Genomic DNA, 17,834 nt, shown 5'->3' with positions numbered 1-17,834 from the left:
AACTTCGACAAAATATAGTTAAAAATGATTCCAAAGCGGATTTTCGCAATATGGCCTAGAACTGTTTTCACTTAACGGTTGTTGCCAATAATTTAACTATAGCATAGATACTACTATTCAATTGCTAGATAAGCGGTCGTTTATTTTCCAAAGGCAGTACAAATCATAAATTAATATTTCGTCGATAACCAAAGTAGCAATGCGCCTCGGAAAATATTGTATTCAGTCCACTTGACAAGAAATAAGTAAGTCATGTGAAATGGCCAAAGTTGCAAGTAACACATATGGTTTTGATAAATATTCTGTTGGATCAGTGAATGGTAAGATTCATAGACATATTCTACGTAACATTTTGTTTATCCAAACGCAGTAACTATTGGAATTTTTATACAGATACAACTTTTTAAAGACAAAACTAAGTAAACACATTTCACTAAATGCATATGAAACTCATGAAACAGCATAATACACATTCTTATAAACATTCACTATTTTGTATTTTAGAATGTTGCTCAATATTTAATACATGATTAAACCCCAGTTCATATCAGTTTTAAGCATTTATTTTCTCTTGGTGTAGGTAGTGACAACTGCAAAGGATTGTAGTGTCATAACAAATATTGGAAGGTTGACAGCAAGCGATGATGAGGTCTATGGCGGTAACCTTTTGTGAAAGTGCATTTGAAAAGTAAAGTATTTAGAATTGTAACTGATCGTCTTTCTGAGCTTCTTGAATAATTTCAAATATTCTGTAATTTAAAGGATAAGTAAGTTTCGTAAATTTCAGCACAAAATGTGCCAATACCATACCACGTACATTATCGTACATTAGCGAATCAGGAAACGGACACAAGAGCGTTTCAATAAGCCTGAAACTTAGAGGCTTAATGACATCCACATTGATTTAATACCGATTCAAGAAAAACAATTGAGATATACATAGGTGTTACACAAGTTAAAATTGTGTATATATTAATTAATTAAATGATTCCTGAACGGTATTGACATACGAGCCTTTTCAAAAGTCTTGTGTTACCCAAATATTTTAATAAATCATTTACAATATGTATTGTTGTGATGTATTTGTATGTTATGCACGACATTTAATTAACACAACGTCTTGCGATTGGAAACTAAATATGTAGTCGATAAATACGCTTATTTTACAGGGATGTAAGGAAACGTATTTAGCTAAGAGTTATACATTAAAGCATGGTAAAACATGTAGTCATTAACTAATAGTCCTACAGAAAAGCCCACTGACATGAATGTGAAATCGCATTGGCGTGTTATTGCAAAGATGTGACGTGTTTGTCTATGCGGAAATGTCAATGTATACACACGGCCCCGTCTATGCCATTGAACAATCTTTCCGCATAAACGATGCTAAATAAAGGCATTCTCGGAGTTTATTTATATTTCGATAAAGTTCTGAAGAAAAAAATACATGCATTTACACAATCATATATGCAAATAAGTTTCTTCGTGAAAATATGAAAAAGGGCCACCCTTTTGCAGTGTTAATTAAACGTCAAAATGTTCAAATGCGAGACTTGAAATGAAATGTATTTTTATTAAACAGCAAAGAGTGGACAAATCACTATAGATTCTCTTCATAGTCGAGGCAATTTACAGAAGTTGAATGATGCTTTCGAGGAAATTTTCCAAGGAGTGGTTGGCTTCAAACTGAAAGACCGGACGTAAGGTCGATATGATGACGAACCAAATGTCAAGATCGTCATGTACACAATTTAAAACGATGTGACTATTGTCAGCCGGACATTCTCGGTAAATGCATTAACATTCATCAGTTTTGCCCACAGGCGCATGCTTTTAACAACCTTAAAAGAAATGAACTATCAAATATTTCACACCTTATATAAAACTCCTGACCCTTACAGTTTCAGAGAAGAGATTTGAAGGGCGTCGATAGTTATTATAAAAGTCCTAATTAATAAGTTATGCCTTAAGCGTGGAAATTTTGGACGCCAGTGGCATGATTTGAACAACCTAAGCGAACGTTACTTGTCAAATAACAAACATCTTTGCCCTGTGGTGTCACATAAGATTACCAAAATATAGTTCAGAACAGTATATAAATTGAATATATAACGAATTGTTCATTTTGTATCGTTAGTCTTAATCAGGGAGTAATAAACATATCAATATAAAGAAGTGAAACTCCAGTTGCTGGAGCAGTATTGAATTTTCATTACAAACAATAAGTTGGTCCTTTATTTAAGGCAAGTGACCGATTGCCCAAACAGTACAAAACAGCACAATACAGCACAAAATGCGACGTGAAACAGAATTGATCATACAGTAATAAGTTCACATACTAAATAACATAGAAACTGGAACTGGTTACAACAATAATCGTATTTTTACTAAATAATGATGTTGTTACATTTGTTTAAAAATAAATGGAGGACATTGGTCGTCGAACAAAGGCCATATTAATCATTCTGCAAAAATAATACACAGCAAACCTCGTATAATAAATGTTGAAACATAATCACAATTTTATTTCAACATCTACGTATTTAAGGAAGTGCTTCAATGAATTGAAGCTTATACGTATACAGTTTTATGCGGTTTGGACTTTCCAAGGAGCGCACGCTTACAGCACGCTCTCTGATTATGATGATTATTTAGTTAAAAACAAACACACACTCAAGCAAGCAAACAATCAAACGCGGAACAGAACAATTGAGCGTATCGTTTTCATATTGTGAACAGCATTCAATATTGACCTCATGATATGAACACATTCTTTCCGGAAAACAAATAACTTAATACGTTCTTCTTAAGGAAATGTTATCATTGTGATCTCTTTCTAATTCCTTTGGCTTGGTATACTCCACACTTCGAAAAGTTCAACTATATAACGATAATTTAAATATTTCATCATGTCCACGTATGTGTCGTGGAAACATTGTTTTCTTGATTTATTTCTGAATAAAAGAGTGAACAATACAAATAAGGTGCCCTGAACGAAATCGAAATTGCGCATCCGAAATACTGTTAATTTCCGTACAGAACTTTTCTATGCATGTTTTTTGAATTGTAGTTAAGAGCTTGGGGTGAAACTTAATAGTGTCATAGAACGGTAATTATTAAGCATCCGTCCACTTTTCTGCGTTTAACTCTGATACATAATTTAATACACTTTATAAAAGACACCCACACGATATTAAACACCAAATAACAAACATCTGACCAGTGAGGTTTCATCTTGTTGTTAGTTTCAATGTTTATGCCGCTCAATAATTCGTCTGCTCTTTTAAATACGAAGGATACTCCTGTATTTGATTGTTCTTTTTTTTTTAATGTCGCAGTAGAATTTACAAAAAGTGTTTTTATTCGAAGAGCAAAGACGATTGAATCCCTATAGATTTCATTTCACACATAGTCGAGACAGCGTTCAAATTCACCTAAATGTGAGTGTGTTTGACACCGTCTTAAGAGCATCGCAACATTCCCGCTTCCGTATTTCAGTTATGCTGTGCCACTTACATCAGCTATACTTGGCAATGTATAACCGAGGAAAACAATCTAAGGACTGTATGCGAAAAGTCAATTGCGCTTCATCTTGATTGATGCTCAGCATAGATGTTTATTTTCATTTTTAGAAGAATTATTAACTTACTAAGATGTTTAACCGTTTATTGTTTTATTACACAAAACGTTTTCATTGTCAATTATTAACCCACTTAATTCTTAATCTTAATCTACTCTTAATTTAATGTATGAATTCATTTTCGTTAAGTTAGACCTGTATACTTAATATAATACATGCAACCGATTATTTGCGTTGAATAAAGCACAACTTATAATTGTGAAATTCTAATAATAAAAAAATGGCCACGTTGTTTATTATATTTTGTCTTCTGGTTTTGCAGTCAAGTATCGAGTTGTTTACAACGCTCTCCTGATTGTGTTTATGCAGTTTCATTATTCCTATGACATTATCAAATTGTTCAGACCCAGAAGGGACATTTCATAGTTCACGTTATTACATTTATCGCTTTACTTTAGCAACTACGTACAACTCACTACTGCAAAAAAACACTAATTGACAATAAATAATGAATACGTAAATCACACGAAACATAAAATGCTCGTGCAACAAACGTTCACTCCATCTACACTTTTTGTGTAAAATAACTGATGCAAATAAATACCGGTCGAATAATTGTATTTTAATAGGTCTAAAGCTATCCCTCTGTTACAAAATTGGCTCATGTTTGACTTATGTATAGGTCGTTGTCCGGTGTCACGTCTTGTTTTTTTATGAAAATATATGCAAAATATTTGTAATACACGCATTCAAAGAGTTTAAAACTCATATCTCTTAAACAATACTATTCCAATTAAAAGTGTACTACACTTAAGCCCCGATGTTGATAGTTCGGACTGCACTAGCTTATCTGGGATGACACGTTCCGCAAATGAATTAAGCCCCGTTTATCCAAATCGTTGCTAATTTCTACTTCTGAAAAATGTTCACATCATGCAGAGAAGCCTACTATATCCAGGCTTGCAACCCTACTGACACTGGCCATTGACCCACATTGCAGTAACCACACGTCTGCTCACAGTTGTTGCCAAACGTGCCTTCAGTGAATGCTTGCAACATAGCACAATACAATTTAACACATTGCGTCAACTGAAAGCTGTCTCAGCATACATATATACTCTGAGATCGGTTATTGTGGACATCAAGACACGATTGGAGTTTTATTGACTGGCTGGATTGTCAATATCCTAAAAGAAATTATTACATCAAGCAAAGCAATTTTTTTTCTGATTGCAATTTTAAAAATTGATTATACAGTCAAACCTGAATTCACAATCAGTCAAGGGAAATGACCAAAATGACAGTTGTCCACAGGTGACCGTTGCATTCGGATCACAATTTAAAGATGGTTGGTCAGTTGGTAGTATGGCTACGTCGTTACCCCACCCAGTCGTTTGCATACAGTGAAAAACAAATGCTCATTGCCATTTACTAAGCATAATAACATAATTTACTTACATTGAATATCACAGAATAATATCTTATAGATTGATTTAATGTCATATTGTTAAACTAAAGCCATGACTTTATCAACGCTAGTATAATTGTTTACTCATGCATAACGTTTATTCAGTAAATAAAGCTTGTCACGTGCTATTTACGTCACGTCCGTACAAGTTTAAAAAGCGGATTCGCTGTCATAAACCGATAGTGCGGTCTTACTATACCGTTCGTATTCAAACAAAAAGACGCAAAACATTATTAAAATTTGTTCGTTCGCAAACATCACACCAACAGTATTTTTATTCAACAACCTCATTCAAAATAAAAACATTCATTAATTACTTAAAACAAAAGACCTAGCACGTTACGCACAAAACAAGATAACTTATCACGCATTTTTTTAAAAAACACACACAACCATTATCACTCGCAACAATCAAAATATTCACTCCACGCTTAAAAAAACTCGCTAATCTTCTATGAATACTAGTACACTTGACCAGATGCGCAAAGAGTTCGTCTTGCAATTTCATGATGGAGTCAAGCATTACCTGGTTATTCTTAGACAAAGCAACGTTCTTTAAGTAATCGATCTACTGACGCGTTTCGCTGACCGAGCAGACGGTGCTGGATGGTGGAAGTGCTGAGTACTAATTAGCGGTCATTTAATTAGCGATAATTACTTTAAACGTGTCACATACGCTGACATATTTTATTTTGAAGGTACCCCACAATTATCCCCTGAAAACAAACTTTCTCAACACCTTATTATTTGTTTATCGCAGCGGGCCGCTATTATTATAGCAAAGGCAATTACCGCTATCAGACGCTTTAACCGCAAAATAGACGGACAAATGATGTGCTGGTTTTTTAATTTTCGCGACTCGATACGACTGACGCGTGACCGTTGATTTCAGTTCAAACGTTTATTTCGGAGTGGAATATAGCGGCCGTTGGCCGTTATGGACAGGTGGCCGTTATTTTCAAGTGAAATAAAGATTGTTTTTTGTCGTGGGGATTCCAGACTGACCGTTATTTACAAGTGACCGTAAATTTCAGGTGGCCGTTAGGTCAGTTTCGACTGTGTTCTGTTTTGTGTTAAAACAATAGATTAGATCATTAAATGAATTTTTAATGTTATAATGAAAAAACAGAACGTTTAACATATTTTTTTTGTATTTTGTTCAAGATTGAGCACAGTTAGTTGAATTGAGATCAAGGCTTTTGAGATCTAAAGGTCTTAAAGATTTCAAGATTTGGTTATAATAAACTGTGTTATACAACATTAAGGCACTTAAGCGCTCCTCTGAGACCCCACACAACTAGACTGAAATAAATTAATCGTTTTAAAAATTTTGCGCTATTGGCATTAAAAAAAAAGGAAAACAAAATCAATTCCTCATGCAGTTATGCTTTTCAGAAACCATGTTTGAACGCAGACCAGACATAATTTGAACGATTGATCTGAGCCAGTTTCATGCGATTAGACAAAACTAAGATTCCTTAAGTGTACACAAGGTTTCACTATAACCATGTATGGAAAACTGAACCGCCCCCTTGCGGTCATGTTCTTCATCGGACCAGAATCATGTTCGAATGTTGATCAGATATTATAAGAACAGAATTTTCAGAGCATTGTTAACATAATTCCATCGTCCTACTTTACTTGCCTTTTTTGTTCAATTCATTATACTAAGACTAATTATTGCGTAATGGAACTACGGAAATATTGCATATTTTATATCAGTAAAATGCTTAAATCATTGTGTCAGCAATGACTGGTTAAATATAATATTTTTAATGAAGCTCTACATACATTAATAAAACAGTCATTCCTCACCAACGAGATGGCAACTTTTTCCTTTCCACCCTAAAGCGCAATTGTTACACGTATAGTCTGTATTGGTTGATGTAGGGACACACGTTCCACGGTCGTTACAATGTCTAGACCAGGTACAGACTAAAAGAAATGTTAGACCTGAACATATTTTGTCAATATTGATCAGATATGAAACAAATCATATAGAAATTACTGATAAATATGTGAAGGGCAAAGGAACCATTAATATTCAATTAAATTGTCACCTATTTGTTATGTGTACAAAAGTGTTATTGCATTTATATTAGTTTAAACATCTTAGTGAAAGTAGCTATATATTATTTGTGTATATGTTTAGTTTAGATAAAGATTAAATATGGTCGACATTTATTGTGTTTGTATTTGTCAGTACTGTTGATAGAAAACAACCTTCCTACCGACGAGTTCACAGTTCTTTCCTGTCCACCCATTCTTGCAAATGCACGTGTAGTCCGTTTCGTTTTCCACACAAACACCGCCATTGATGCAATTCGATCTAGTGCTACAATCTAAATTGAACATTTTATGCATTATGATATTGTCTTATTGATGTGTTCATTTCTTACGTGTAAAAGTGTAAATGTGACTAAGAATACTAATAACGTAAGTCAAACTACGCAATCATACAAGCATGTGTACTAATCTGTTATAAAAATCTAAAGAAACATAAGATTGAAAGTGTTTGAAAACGTTCATCTCTAACCAACGAGGTGGCAACTTTTTCCTTTCCACCCTGAAGCGCAATTACTACATTTATAGTCGGTAATGGTTGATGTCGAAACACATGTTCCACGGTCGTTACAATGTCCGGACCAGGTACAGACTGAAAGAAACGTTATCTCTGTTTATCTTCGGTCAATATTGAACAAAGAAGAATATGAGAAATAATATCGAAATTACTCAAATTTGTTTTTGGTTTGTGCAGAACATATTAATAAGAACTGTTTTGTTGACAATCTACTGACACAAATGTCGAAGTCGTATTCATTTTTAACTTTTAGATATTTTGTTTATTACAGAAATTCGTATTTAGTGTATTCTGTTTCCAACAATCGTTTTGACCATTAATCTTCAATATTTGTAGATGGATATATTAAGTAAAGTTTTACCAAATATTAAATATGGTCGACATAAATTCATCTTGTATTTGTTAACACTTTTGAAAGAGTACACTAATCTTACCGACGAGTTCACAGTTCTTTCCTGTCCACCCATTCTTGCATGTACACGTGTAGTCCGTTCCGTTTTCCACACAAACGCCGCCATTTGTGCAATACGATCCACTGCTGCAATCTGAATTAAAAATTGTAAACATAATTCCATTGTCTTACTTTACTTGCTGACATTTTTGTACAATTTATTATACTAAGACTAATTATTTTGTAATGGAACTAGGGAAATATTGCATATTTTATATCACTATAATGCTTAAATCATTGTGTCAGCAATGACTGGTTAAATATAATATTTTTAATGAAGCTCTACATACATTTATAAAACAGTCATACTCACCAACGAGATGGCAACTTTTTCCTTTCCACCCTAAAGCGCAATTGTTACATGTATAGTCTGTATTGGTTGATGTTGGGACACACGTTCCACGGTCGATACAATGTCCAGACCAGGTACAGACTAAAAGAAACGTTAGACCTGAACATCTTTTGTCAAAATTGATCAAATATGAAACAAATATAATAGAAATTACTGATAAATATGTGAAGGTCAAAGGAACCATTCATATTCAATTAAATTGTCAGGTATTTGTTATGTGTAAAAAAGTGTTATTGCATTTATATTAGTTTTAAACATCTTAGTGAAAATAGCTATATATTATTTGTGTATATGTTTAGTTAAGATAAAGATTAAATATGGTCGACATTTATTGTGTGTGTATTTGTCAGTACTGTTGATAGAAAACAACATTCCTACCGACGAGTTCACAGTTCTTTCCTGTCCACCCATTCATGCATGTACACGTGTAGTCCGTTTCGTTTTCCACACAAACACCGCCATTGGTGCAATACGATCTAGTGCTACAATCTAAATTGAACATTCTATACAGTATGATATTGTATAATTTATTTGTTCATTTCTTACGTGTAAAATTATAAATGTGACTAAGAATACTTATAACGTAAGTCAAACTACGCAATCATACAAGCATGTGTACTATTCTGTTATAAAAATCTAAAGCAACATAAGATTGAAAGTTTTTGAAAACGTTCATTTCTAACCAACGAGGTGGCAACTTTTTCCTTTCCACCTTGAAGCGCAATTACTACACGTATAGTCGGTATTGGTTGATGTTGGAACACATGTTCCACGGTCGTTACAATGTCCGGACCAGGTACAGACTAAAAGAAACGTTAGATCTGTACATCTTTTGTCAATATTGAACAAAGAAGAATATGAGAAATAATATCGAAATTACTTAAATTCGTTTTTTGTTTGTGCAGAACATATAAATAAGAACTGTGTTGTTGACAATCTACTGACACAAATGTCGAAGTCATATTCATTTTTAACTTTTAGATATTTTGTTTTTTACAGAAATTCGTATTTAGTGTATTCTGTTTCCAACAATCGTTTTGACCATTAATCTTCAATATTTGTGAATAGATATATTTTGTAAATTTTTACCAAATGTTTAATATGGTCGACATTGATTCATCTTGTATTTTGTAACACTTTTGAAACAGTACAATAATCTTACCGACGAGTTCACAGTTCTTTCCTGTCCACCCATTCTTGCATGTACACGTGTAGTCCGTTCCGTTTTCCACACAAACGCCGCCATTTGTGCAATACGATCCACTGCTGCAGTCTGAATTAAACGTTGTAAATATAATTCCATTGTCCTACTTTACTTGCTGACATTTTTGTACAATTCAATATACTAAGACTAATTATTGTGTAATGAAACTACGGAAATATTGCATATTGTATATCAGTAAAATGCTTAAATCATTGTGTCAGCAATGACTGGTTAAATATAATATTTTTAATGAGGGTCTACATACATTAATAAAACAGTAATTCCTCACCAACGAGATGGCAACTTTTTCCTTTCAACCCTAAAGCGCAATTGTTACACGTATAGTCTGTATTGGTTGATGTTGGGACACACGTTCCACGGTCGTTACAATGTCCAGACCAGGAACAGACTAAAAGAAACGTTAGACCTGAACATCTTTTGTCAATATTGATCAAATATGAAACAAATAATATAGAAATTACTGATAAATATGTGAAGGTCAAAGGAACCATTAATATTCAATTAAATTGTAAGCTATTTGTTATGTGTAAAAAAGTGTTATTGCATTTATATTAATTTTAAACATCTTAGTGAAAGTAGCTATAAATTATGTGTGTATATGTTAAGTATAGATAAAGATTAAATATGGTCGACATTTATTGTGTTTGTATTTGTCAGTACTGTTGATAGAAAACAACATTCCTACCGACGAGTTCACAGTTCTTTCCTGTCCACCCATTCTTGCATGTACACGTGTAGTCCGTTTCGTTTTCCACACAAACACCGCCATTGGTGCAATTCGATCTAGTGCTACAATCTAAATTGAACATTCTATACATTATGATATTGTCTAATTGATTTGTTCATTTCTTATGTGTAAAAGTATAAATGTGACTAAGAATACTAATAACGTAAGTCAAACTACGCAATCATACAAGCATGTGTACTAATCCGTTATAAAAATCTAAAGCAACATAAGATTGAAAGATTTTGAAAACGTTCATCTCTAACCAACGAGGTGGCAACTTTTTCCTTTCCAACCTGAAGCGCAATTACTACATGTATAATCGGTAATGGTTGATGTTGGAACACATGTTCCACGGTCGTTACAATGTCCGGACCAGGTACAGACTGAAAGAAACGTTAGATCTGTACATATTCTGTCAATATTGAACATAGAAGAATATGAGAAATAATATCGAAATTACTCAAGTTCTTTTTTTGTTTGTGCAGAACATATTAATAAGAACTGTTTTGTTGACAATCTACTGACACAAATGTCGAAGTCGTATTCATTTTTAACTTTTAGATATTTTGTTTTTTTACAGAAATTTGTATTTAGTGTATTCTGTTTCCAACCATCGTGTTGACCATTACTCTTCAATATTTGTGAATGGATATAATTTGTAAATTTTTACCAAATATTTAATATGGTCGACATTGATTCATTTTGTATTTTTGAACACTTTTGAAAGAGTACACTAATCTCACCGACGAGTTGGAACTACGGTTAATATTGCATATTTTATATCAGTAAAATGCTTAAATCATTGTGTCAGCAATGACTAGTTAAATATAATATTTTCAATGGGGCTCTACATACATTACTAAAACAGTCATTCCTCACCAACGAGATGACAACTTTTTCCTTTCCACCCTAAAGCGCAATTGTTACATGTATAGTCTGTATTGGTTGATGTTGGGACACACGTTCCACGGTCGTTACAATGTCCAGACCAGCTACAGACTAAAAGAAACGTTAGATCTGAACATCTTTTGTCAATATTGATCAAATATGAAACAAATAATATAGAAAGTACTGATAAATATGTACAGGTCAAAGGGACCATTATTATTCAATGAAATTGTCAGCTTTTTGTTATGTGCTAAAAAGTGTTATTGCATTTATATTAGTTTTAAACAACTTAGTAAAAATAGCTATATATTATTTGTATATATGTTTAGTATAGATAAAGATTAAATATGGTCGATATTTATTGTGTATGTATTTGTCAGTACTGTTGATAGAAAACAACATTCCTACCGACGAGTTCACAGTTCTTTCCTGTCCACCCATTCTTGCATGTACACGTGTAGTCCGTTTCTTTTTCCACACAAACACCGCCATTGGTGCAATACGATCTAGTGCTACAATCTAAATTGAACATTCTATACATTATGATAGTGTCTAATTTATTTGTTCATTTCTTACGTGTAAAAGTATAAATGTGACTAAGAATACTAATAACGTATGTCAAACTACGCAATCATACACGCATGTGTACTAAACTGTTATAAAAATAAAAAGCAACATAAGATTGAAAGTTTTTTTGAAAACGTTCATTTCTAACCAACGAGGTGGCAACTTTTTCCTTTCCACCCTGAAGCGCAATTACTACACGTATAGTCGGTATTGGTTGATGTTGGAACACATGTTCCACGGTCGTTACAATGTCCGGACCAGGTACAGACTGAAAGAAACGTTAGATCTGTACATCTTCTGTCAATATTGAACAAAGAAGAATATGAGAAATAATATCGAAATTACTTAAATTCGTTTTTGGTTTGTGCAGAACATATTAATAAGAACTGTGTTGTTGACAATCTACTGACACAAATGTCGAAGTCGAATTCATTTTTAAATTTTAGAAATTTTGTTTTTTACAGAAATTTGTATTTAGTGTATTCTGTTTCCAACAATCGTTTTGACCATTAATCTTGAATATTTGTAAATGAATATATTTTGTAAAGTTTTACCAAATGTTTAACATGGTCGACATTGATTCATTGTGTATTTTGTAACACTTTTGAGAGAGTACAATAATCTCACCGACGAGTTCACAGTTCTTTCCTGTCCACCCATTCTTGCATGAACACGTGTAGTCCGTTCCGTTTTCCACACAAACGCCGCCATTTCTGCAGTTGAGATTCCCTAGGGTGACGTTCCTTATGTCACTCCCCTTCAGATTTGCGGGCTCACTACACACGGCGTCGATTACTTTGAGCTGGGACTGCCGGTCCTGTGATGTCTCAACGAGCCGGCGCAGCTGGCAGTCACAGTAGAGCGGATTGTTTTTGAGATGACTGAACAGACAATATATGTTTATCTACAACTGTTTTATTTTTGATTATAGATTTACTACTAAAGGAAGACCTTTAAAAACAAGAACAAGAGCTGTCAGACGACAGCACGCTATACTTTTCGAGTGCTTGACAGAATAACGTAAACCATCATGGGAACATTGTTAATATTTAATAAGGTCAAGTAAATATAGTCATATTCTAAGTGGAAAAGAAGACCATAATTGAAACATATTGATCGCTTATGTTTTAAATAAGTTGTACTTTATAGACGATTCTGAGTTCAGGTACATTTTCCACCATCTATTGAACTTTTGTGAAGACAAAACAAACTAATAAGATTTTATTTCAAGTTTAATCGCAACAGCTTGGGTGGGATGGTGGGACAGTCCTTCAAAAAGAAAATGAATAAATATTTGTGTTTTTACCATGTTCGAAAAGAAAAAATCTTTTTGAGTGGGGTGGGGGTAGGGGGAGGGGGTAGGGGAGGGGCGTATACTGTGGGGGTGTGGTCATTTATTAGATGATCTTTAAATAAAAGCAATATGTCAAGGTGGGGCATCGGGGTTGGTTTGGGTGGATTGTGGTATGTCAGGTCAGTGTTATTTTGTCAAAGTATGAAACAAAATCTGATCATAAATAAGTTATGGCAATTTAAGCAAAGTTTTTCAAAAATAAAATAATCAAACTAATATGTGTGTGTGTTTTTACCATGTTTACAAAATCTATTTGTGTGTGGGGGGAGAGGGGGGGGGGGGGCTGGAGATGGGCAATAATGTGAGGTCTCGTCATTAATTAGAGGATATTTCAAAAATAAGTAAAAAAAGGAAAAACACATTTTTGGAGGGGGGATTCTGGGATGGGGCGTGAGGGATGGTTTGGGTAAAGTCCATCGTGGATAAGTAAAACAGGAGCATAACTCAAAAAATAATTCTGACAGAGTTATGCACCTTGACATACACAATTGGCATGCTGCCATAAATAAGTATTCCAAGTTTGAGTTTATAATATTTTATAGTGTTAAAAGTTATTTGACTGTATAAAAAACTTTAACCAACGCCGACGCCGATGCCGGGGCGAGTAGTATAGCTCTCATTGTTCTTCGAAAAGTCGAGCTTATAACAATGGAATTCCGAGATGTCAAATCGAAAGAATTTATAAGAAATCGATTGTTCTTGACTGTTTTAAGCTTCCTTGTTTTAACTTCACACTCATTTGACAGACATCCCATGATTGTTCTACTCATGAAATAAAGGTTTGATTAGTAACAGTATAATAACTAGTATTGGTGTGTCATCTGTTTACCAAACAATAAATGGGGAGTTTGAACCATTGTTAAAGTGACAGCAAATAGAGGCGTGTGATTAAACATTGATTCGAAACAAGTGAACACATTTCAAAGTTGTTCCGGGTGGATTAACGGGCTATCAAGCGAGTCACAGCTAAATAAAAGATAAACCTATTTGCTGACTATGTGAAAAGCACTGCAATCTAATAATGATATTTAAAGATGAGATTTGTGTATTAATACAAATCTTATGAAACAAACTATTTTAATGGGAACATACTTCATTTATTTATTAACCATTGGATTGGTTTGTGCGTTTGTCCGTTACATTTACAACGTAAACATTGCAAACATTAAATTCTAAATATGATGATAAAGTAAAACACCAGAAAATATATACTCGCATTATTCGTGTATTATGTATTACAGTTTCTGTTCCTGTTGCATACTGTCAGTTTATTCAGCAATAAACTTGGAAAATGAACTAATTTTGTCCTTAGGTAGAACTCTTTGCTTTGATGTTATTATACAGAAAAGTTGGTTGAATATTATTGGTGGACTTTGTAATTTTTAATGCGAAAATCAAACAGGTCTTTACATATTTATGTATTGCTTTTATTTTATTCCGGTATATTGAGGTTTGTATTTAATATTGTTTCCATTCTATAAATAGCAAGTTTCTCAAAATATAATTTAATAAAGTTTGATCTAGCAAAATAATGTTTCTTTTTGTTTTACGTCGCAAATGACAATAATATGAGGTATTGCAAAAGTTTTTTAGTTATAATACGCTAGAACTGTAGTGATTTGCATTTAACATAATTTGTGTCCGAAGATTTATAGTACTGCTTGAAATTACAATCGTACTGGTTACATACAATAATTTTTTCATTAAGTGTTTAGGACTGACATCAATTTATAAATTTTCTCTTTATATGTAGTGCAAGCGCTGATAAATATACACCAATCATGACATGTTGGGACTTTGTTTTAATACAAAATTCTTAATTGGATACTGGAGGATTCATATATAAAATAGTTATATACCAAGGCTTGTCTCGTCATGAGTGTTGGTACATTATTTTGCAAATATAAATGTATTTATATGGTGTACACTTAAGCACATCTACACAATTGAACATATTTTCATGCATTCCATATATTTCAAAAAGATATTAATGTTCAAGAAGAAATTCATGTGTACATTCTGATAGAAGCCACAACCGTGTAAAAATAGCATCACAACTTTTCGATTTTTATGGTGTTTCATTGTTTTGTTTATGGATCTCGTAATCAAGAATGTACAATCTATAACAAAAAAGTCTGAAAATGCATGCATGACATCACAAGCTCAGAGAGTAATAACCTCCTCTAACAATTGTTTTCTAAGTTGCATTCATACCTATTCAAACTACGGTTACTTTTTCTTATTCACAATCAATACGCAACTTGTTTGTAGGACACATTTTTTGCCAATTGCACCTTGCGTGATTTATAGCGGATAGTGCAGTTCCTAACCAAACTGCGCAAATATGCAGACTGGGCTTGAGCTGCGCTGGCTGCATATGTCATAATGCCCATTGACGGTGATTCCAAGCATTCGTTGAAAGACAGATTTCGGTTTCACTGAATTTAGGTCTATGAAGATCATAATTATGTATAAGTGCAGTGATTTGAATGCTGTGCTGTTGGCAGGACGCGTAAAATGCATACTTAATTATGAAAACATGATTAAAAATGTGTTTTGTTTGAATTATTATTTGTATACAACCATTTTTGATTAGTTGTGTGTGTTTTATGTGGTCAGTAGAAAATGTTTTTTTGGCTTATTTGTATTTGAGTTAAACAGGTATATATTCATATCAGCTGGTTAACTTATATACCCCTTATGATATGATGATGATGATGATGATGATGATTATGATTATGACGATGATGATGATGATGATGATGATGATGATGATGATGATGATGATGATGATGATGATAATGATGATGATGATGATGATGATGATGGCGAGTCTGATGATGATACAGATGATGATGATGATATGGATGATTTTGCAAGATGATTAGGATGGTTGTGTTAGAGGCAGTGGTGGAGGTGGTGATGACGGTGCTGGTGCTGCTGTTGGTGGTGGAGGCTGTTGTGGCGGTTGATTTTGGTGAGGCTGGCGGTGATGATAATTATGAAAATGATAATTATTATTAGTATGAATAGGTCTTTAAGATGTTAATATTACAAGTATCACAATGAAGCTTATAGTCCCTTTGCGGAAGATGATGATGTAGATGGTGATGATGAATGTATTAATGGCGAGGAAAATTACGATGATAAAGCTGTAGGTGATAAGCTCGAGCATATTTTTTAAGTTACAGTATTGATAACCGTGGTCGAGACAATTAACAGGCAGTTACCATATTCAAAGCATTAATGTGCAAGTGTACCTTATGTTGCATAACATAAACATTAACCCATTGTATATACCACTTTCCCAATACCGAAAAGCACTATTAAGTTCACTGAATAAAAGTGTATGAAAAACACTAAGTCTTAAAGTCATGAAATTCAACTACTGCACTAATATTTCCTCGACATTCCCGAATCAAGATTATCAACAGTTAAAATAAGTAATCGAGATCATACAATATTTAATATAATTATGATTTCAATATAAACAGCATTTCATTAAATGTTCTCATTCCATTTGTAGTATTTGTATTTAAGGCCAACAATAGGATCTACGAACGGATTATATTCAAATCAAATCAATAACATACACATTCATATAAACACGTATCGTGTATTTTCAAATCAAATTAGAGAGTTTTGTTCTTTCAAATCGCTACGAGGACTACAGAGAATGTAGTGTTTACACTAGATATAATATTAAACATTAAGAACATTTATTATCTCGTGTATCATTTAGCTATGGTCTATGATATACCGATGAAACCACACTGATAACCTGTTTCCTCCAAACTTTACAGAACGATTGATTTATATAAGACTCCGTTACTTGAAACTGACAATGGTACGACGGGATAAGACCAACGTGCATCTTCAATGGACTGTAGATAACGGAGGTTCTTATTATCACTAATATATTATAGTCGTTAGACGTATTTGCATAAGTGAAGTTGCCCCTGTGTTCGTTTTTATTCTTAGTAGATCGTTTTCACCCGAACGTAATCATCATAGTAGAAGTAAATATATTATTTATGCGGTACTACAAATAGTATTATTTTTGCGATAAATAATAGTTTATTATCATGCCATGAATAACAGATAAAACATACGACAACACAGTTAACAATTTAATAACTGTGAAGACCTTACATCCATTAAGACCGAACTTTTTGAATATCTCAAAATACGATTGCTCTGAAAATCAAAAATTTTATAGGTATGTTTTTTATATCTAATTACCCGTTTTAACACAATTCTGCTTGTAATTAATAGTCCCGTTCCTTTTTCCCGGTTAAATAAGGGAAACGGAAGTAGATCCTCATTCCTCATAACAACCATAATAGGAACAGAGATTTTCTTCAAAAGTCATAATTTTATCTGTGCATATCTCTATAACTACGAAAAATATACATTATGTCGTTGTGATATAAATTAAGCGTTCTTGAATTATATTTATTACGTAAAAAGCAAATGTTTCAGTGCCCATACGTCCCAAAGAAGAGTGTTACTTTGCCATAAACGAACAGGTTCTTTTAGAATATACAGTCAAGTAACTACAAATCTAGCAAAATCAAAAGACATCAGAATAAACCTTTGTATTTATTTGTTAGTCTGTATTAACGAAAAACAAGAAGTGCC

General features: G+C 33.3%; 1 protein-coding gene across 1 annotated transcript in view; it reads right to left on the bottom strand.

The window, feature by feature from the left end:
* Nucleotides 1–17,834, bottom strand: part of LOC127847700 (fibropellin-1-like) — a 160,040-nt gene that overhangs the window by 9,670 nt on the left and 132,536 nt on the right. Inside the window, exons 16-30 of the mRNA XM_052379778.1 lie at nt 12,467–12,720; nt 11,988–12,107; nt 11,681–11,791; nt 11,264–11,383; nt 10,648–10,767; nt 10,343–10,453; nt 9,926–10,045; nt 9,595–9,705; nt 9,116–9,235; nt 8,811–8,921; nt 8,394–8,513; nt 8,064–8,174; nt 7,585–7,704; nt 7,280–7,390; nt 6,864–6,983 (exon numbers count right to left, since the gene is read on the bottom strand). Of these exons, the coding sequence (XP_052235738.1) occupies nt 6,864–6,983; nt 7,280–7,390; nt 7,585–7,704; nt 8,064–8,174; nt 8,394–8,513; nt 8,811–8,921; nt 9,116–9,235; nt 9,595–9,705; nt 9,926–10,045; nt 10,343–10,453; nt 10,648–10,767; nt 11,264–11,383; nt 11,681–11,791; nt 11,988–12,107; nt 12,467–12,720 (1,880 nt within the window). The remainder of the gene's footprint in view (nt 1–6,863; nt 6,984–7,279; nt 7,391–7,584; nt 7,705–8,063; nt 8,175–8,393; nt 8,514–8,810; nt 8,922–9,115; nt 9,236–9,594; nt 9,706–9,925; nt 10,046–10,342; nt 10,454–10,647; nt 10,768–11,263; nt 11,384–11,680; nt 11,792–11,987; nt 12,108–12,466; nt 12,721–17,834) is intronic.

The sequence above is a fragment of the Dreissena polymorpha genome, chromosome 10 (genome assembly GCF_020536995.1).
Source record: "Dreissena polymorpha isolate Duluth1 chromosome 10, UMN_Dpol_1.0, whole genome shotgun sequence".
NCBI lineage: Eukaryota > Metazoa > Mollusca > Bivalvia > Myida > Dreissenidae > Dreissena > Dreissena polymorpha.
The sequence above is the reverse complement of the archived record's forward strand: the minus strand, read 5'-3'. Positions and strand labels throughout refer to the sequence as shown.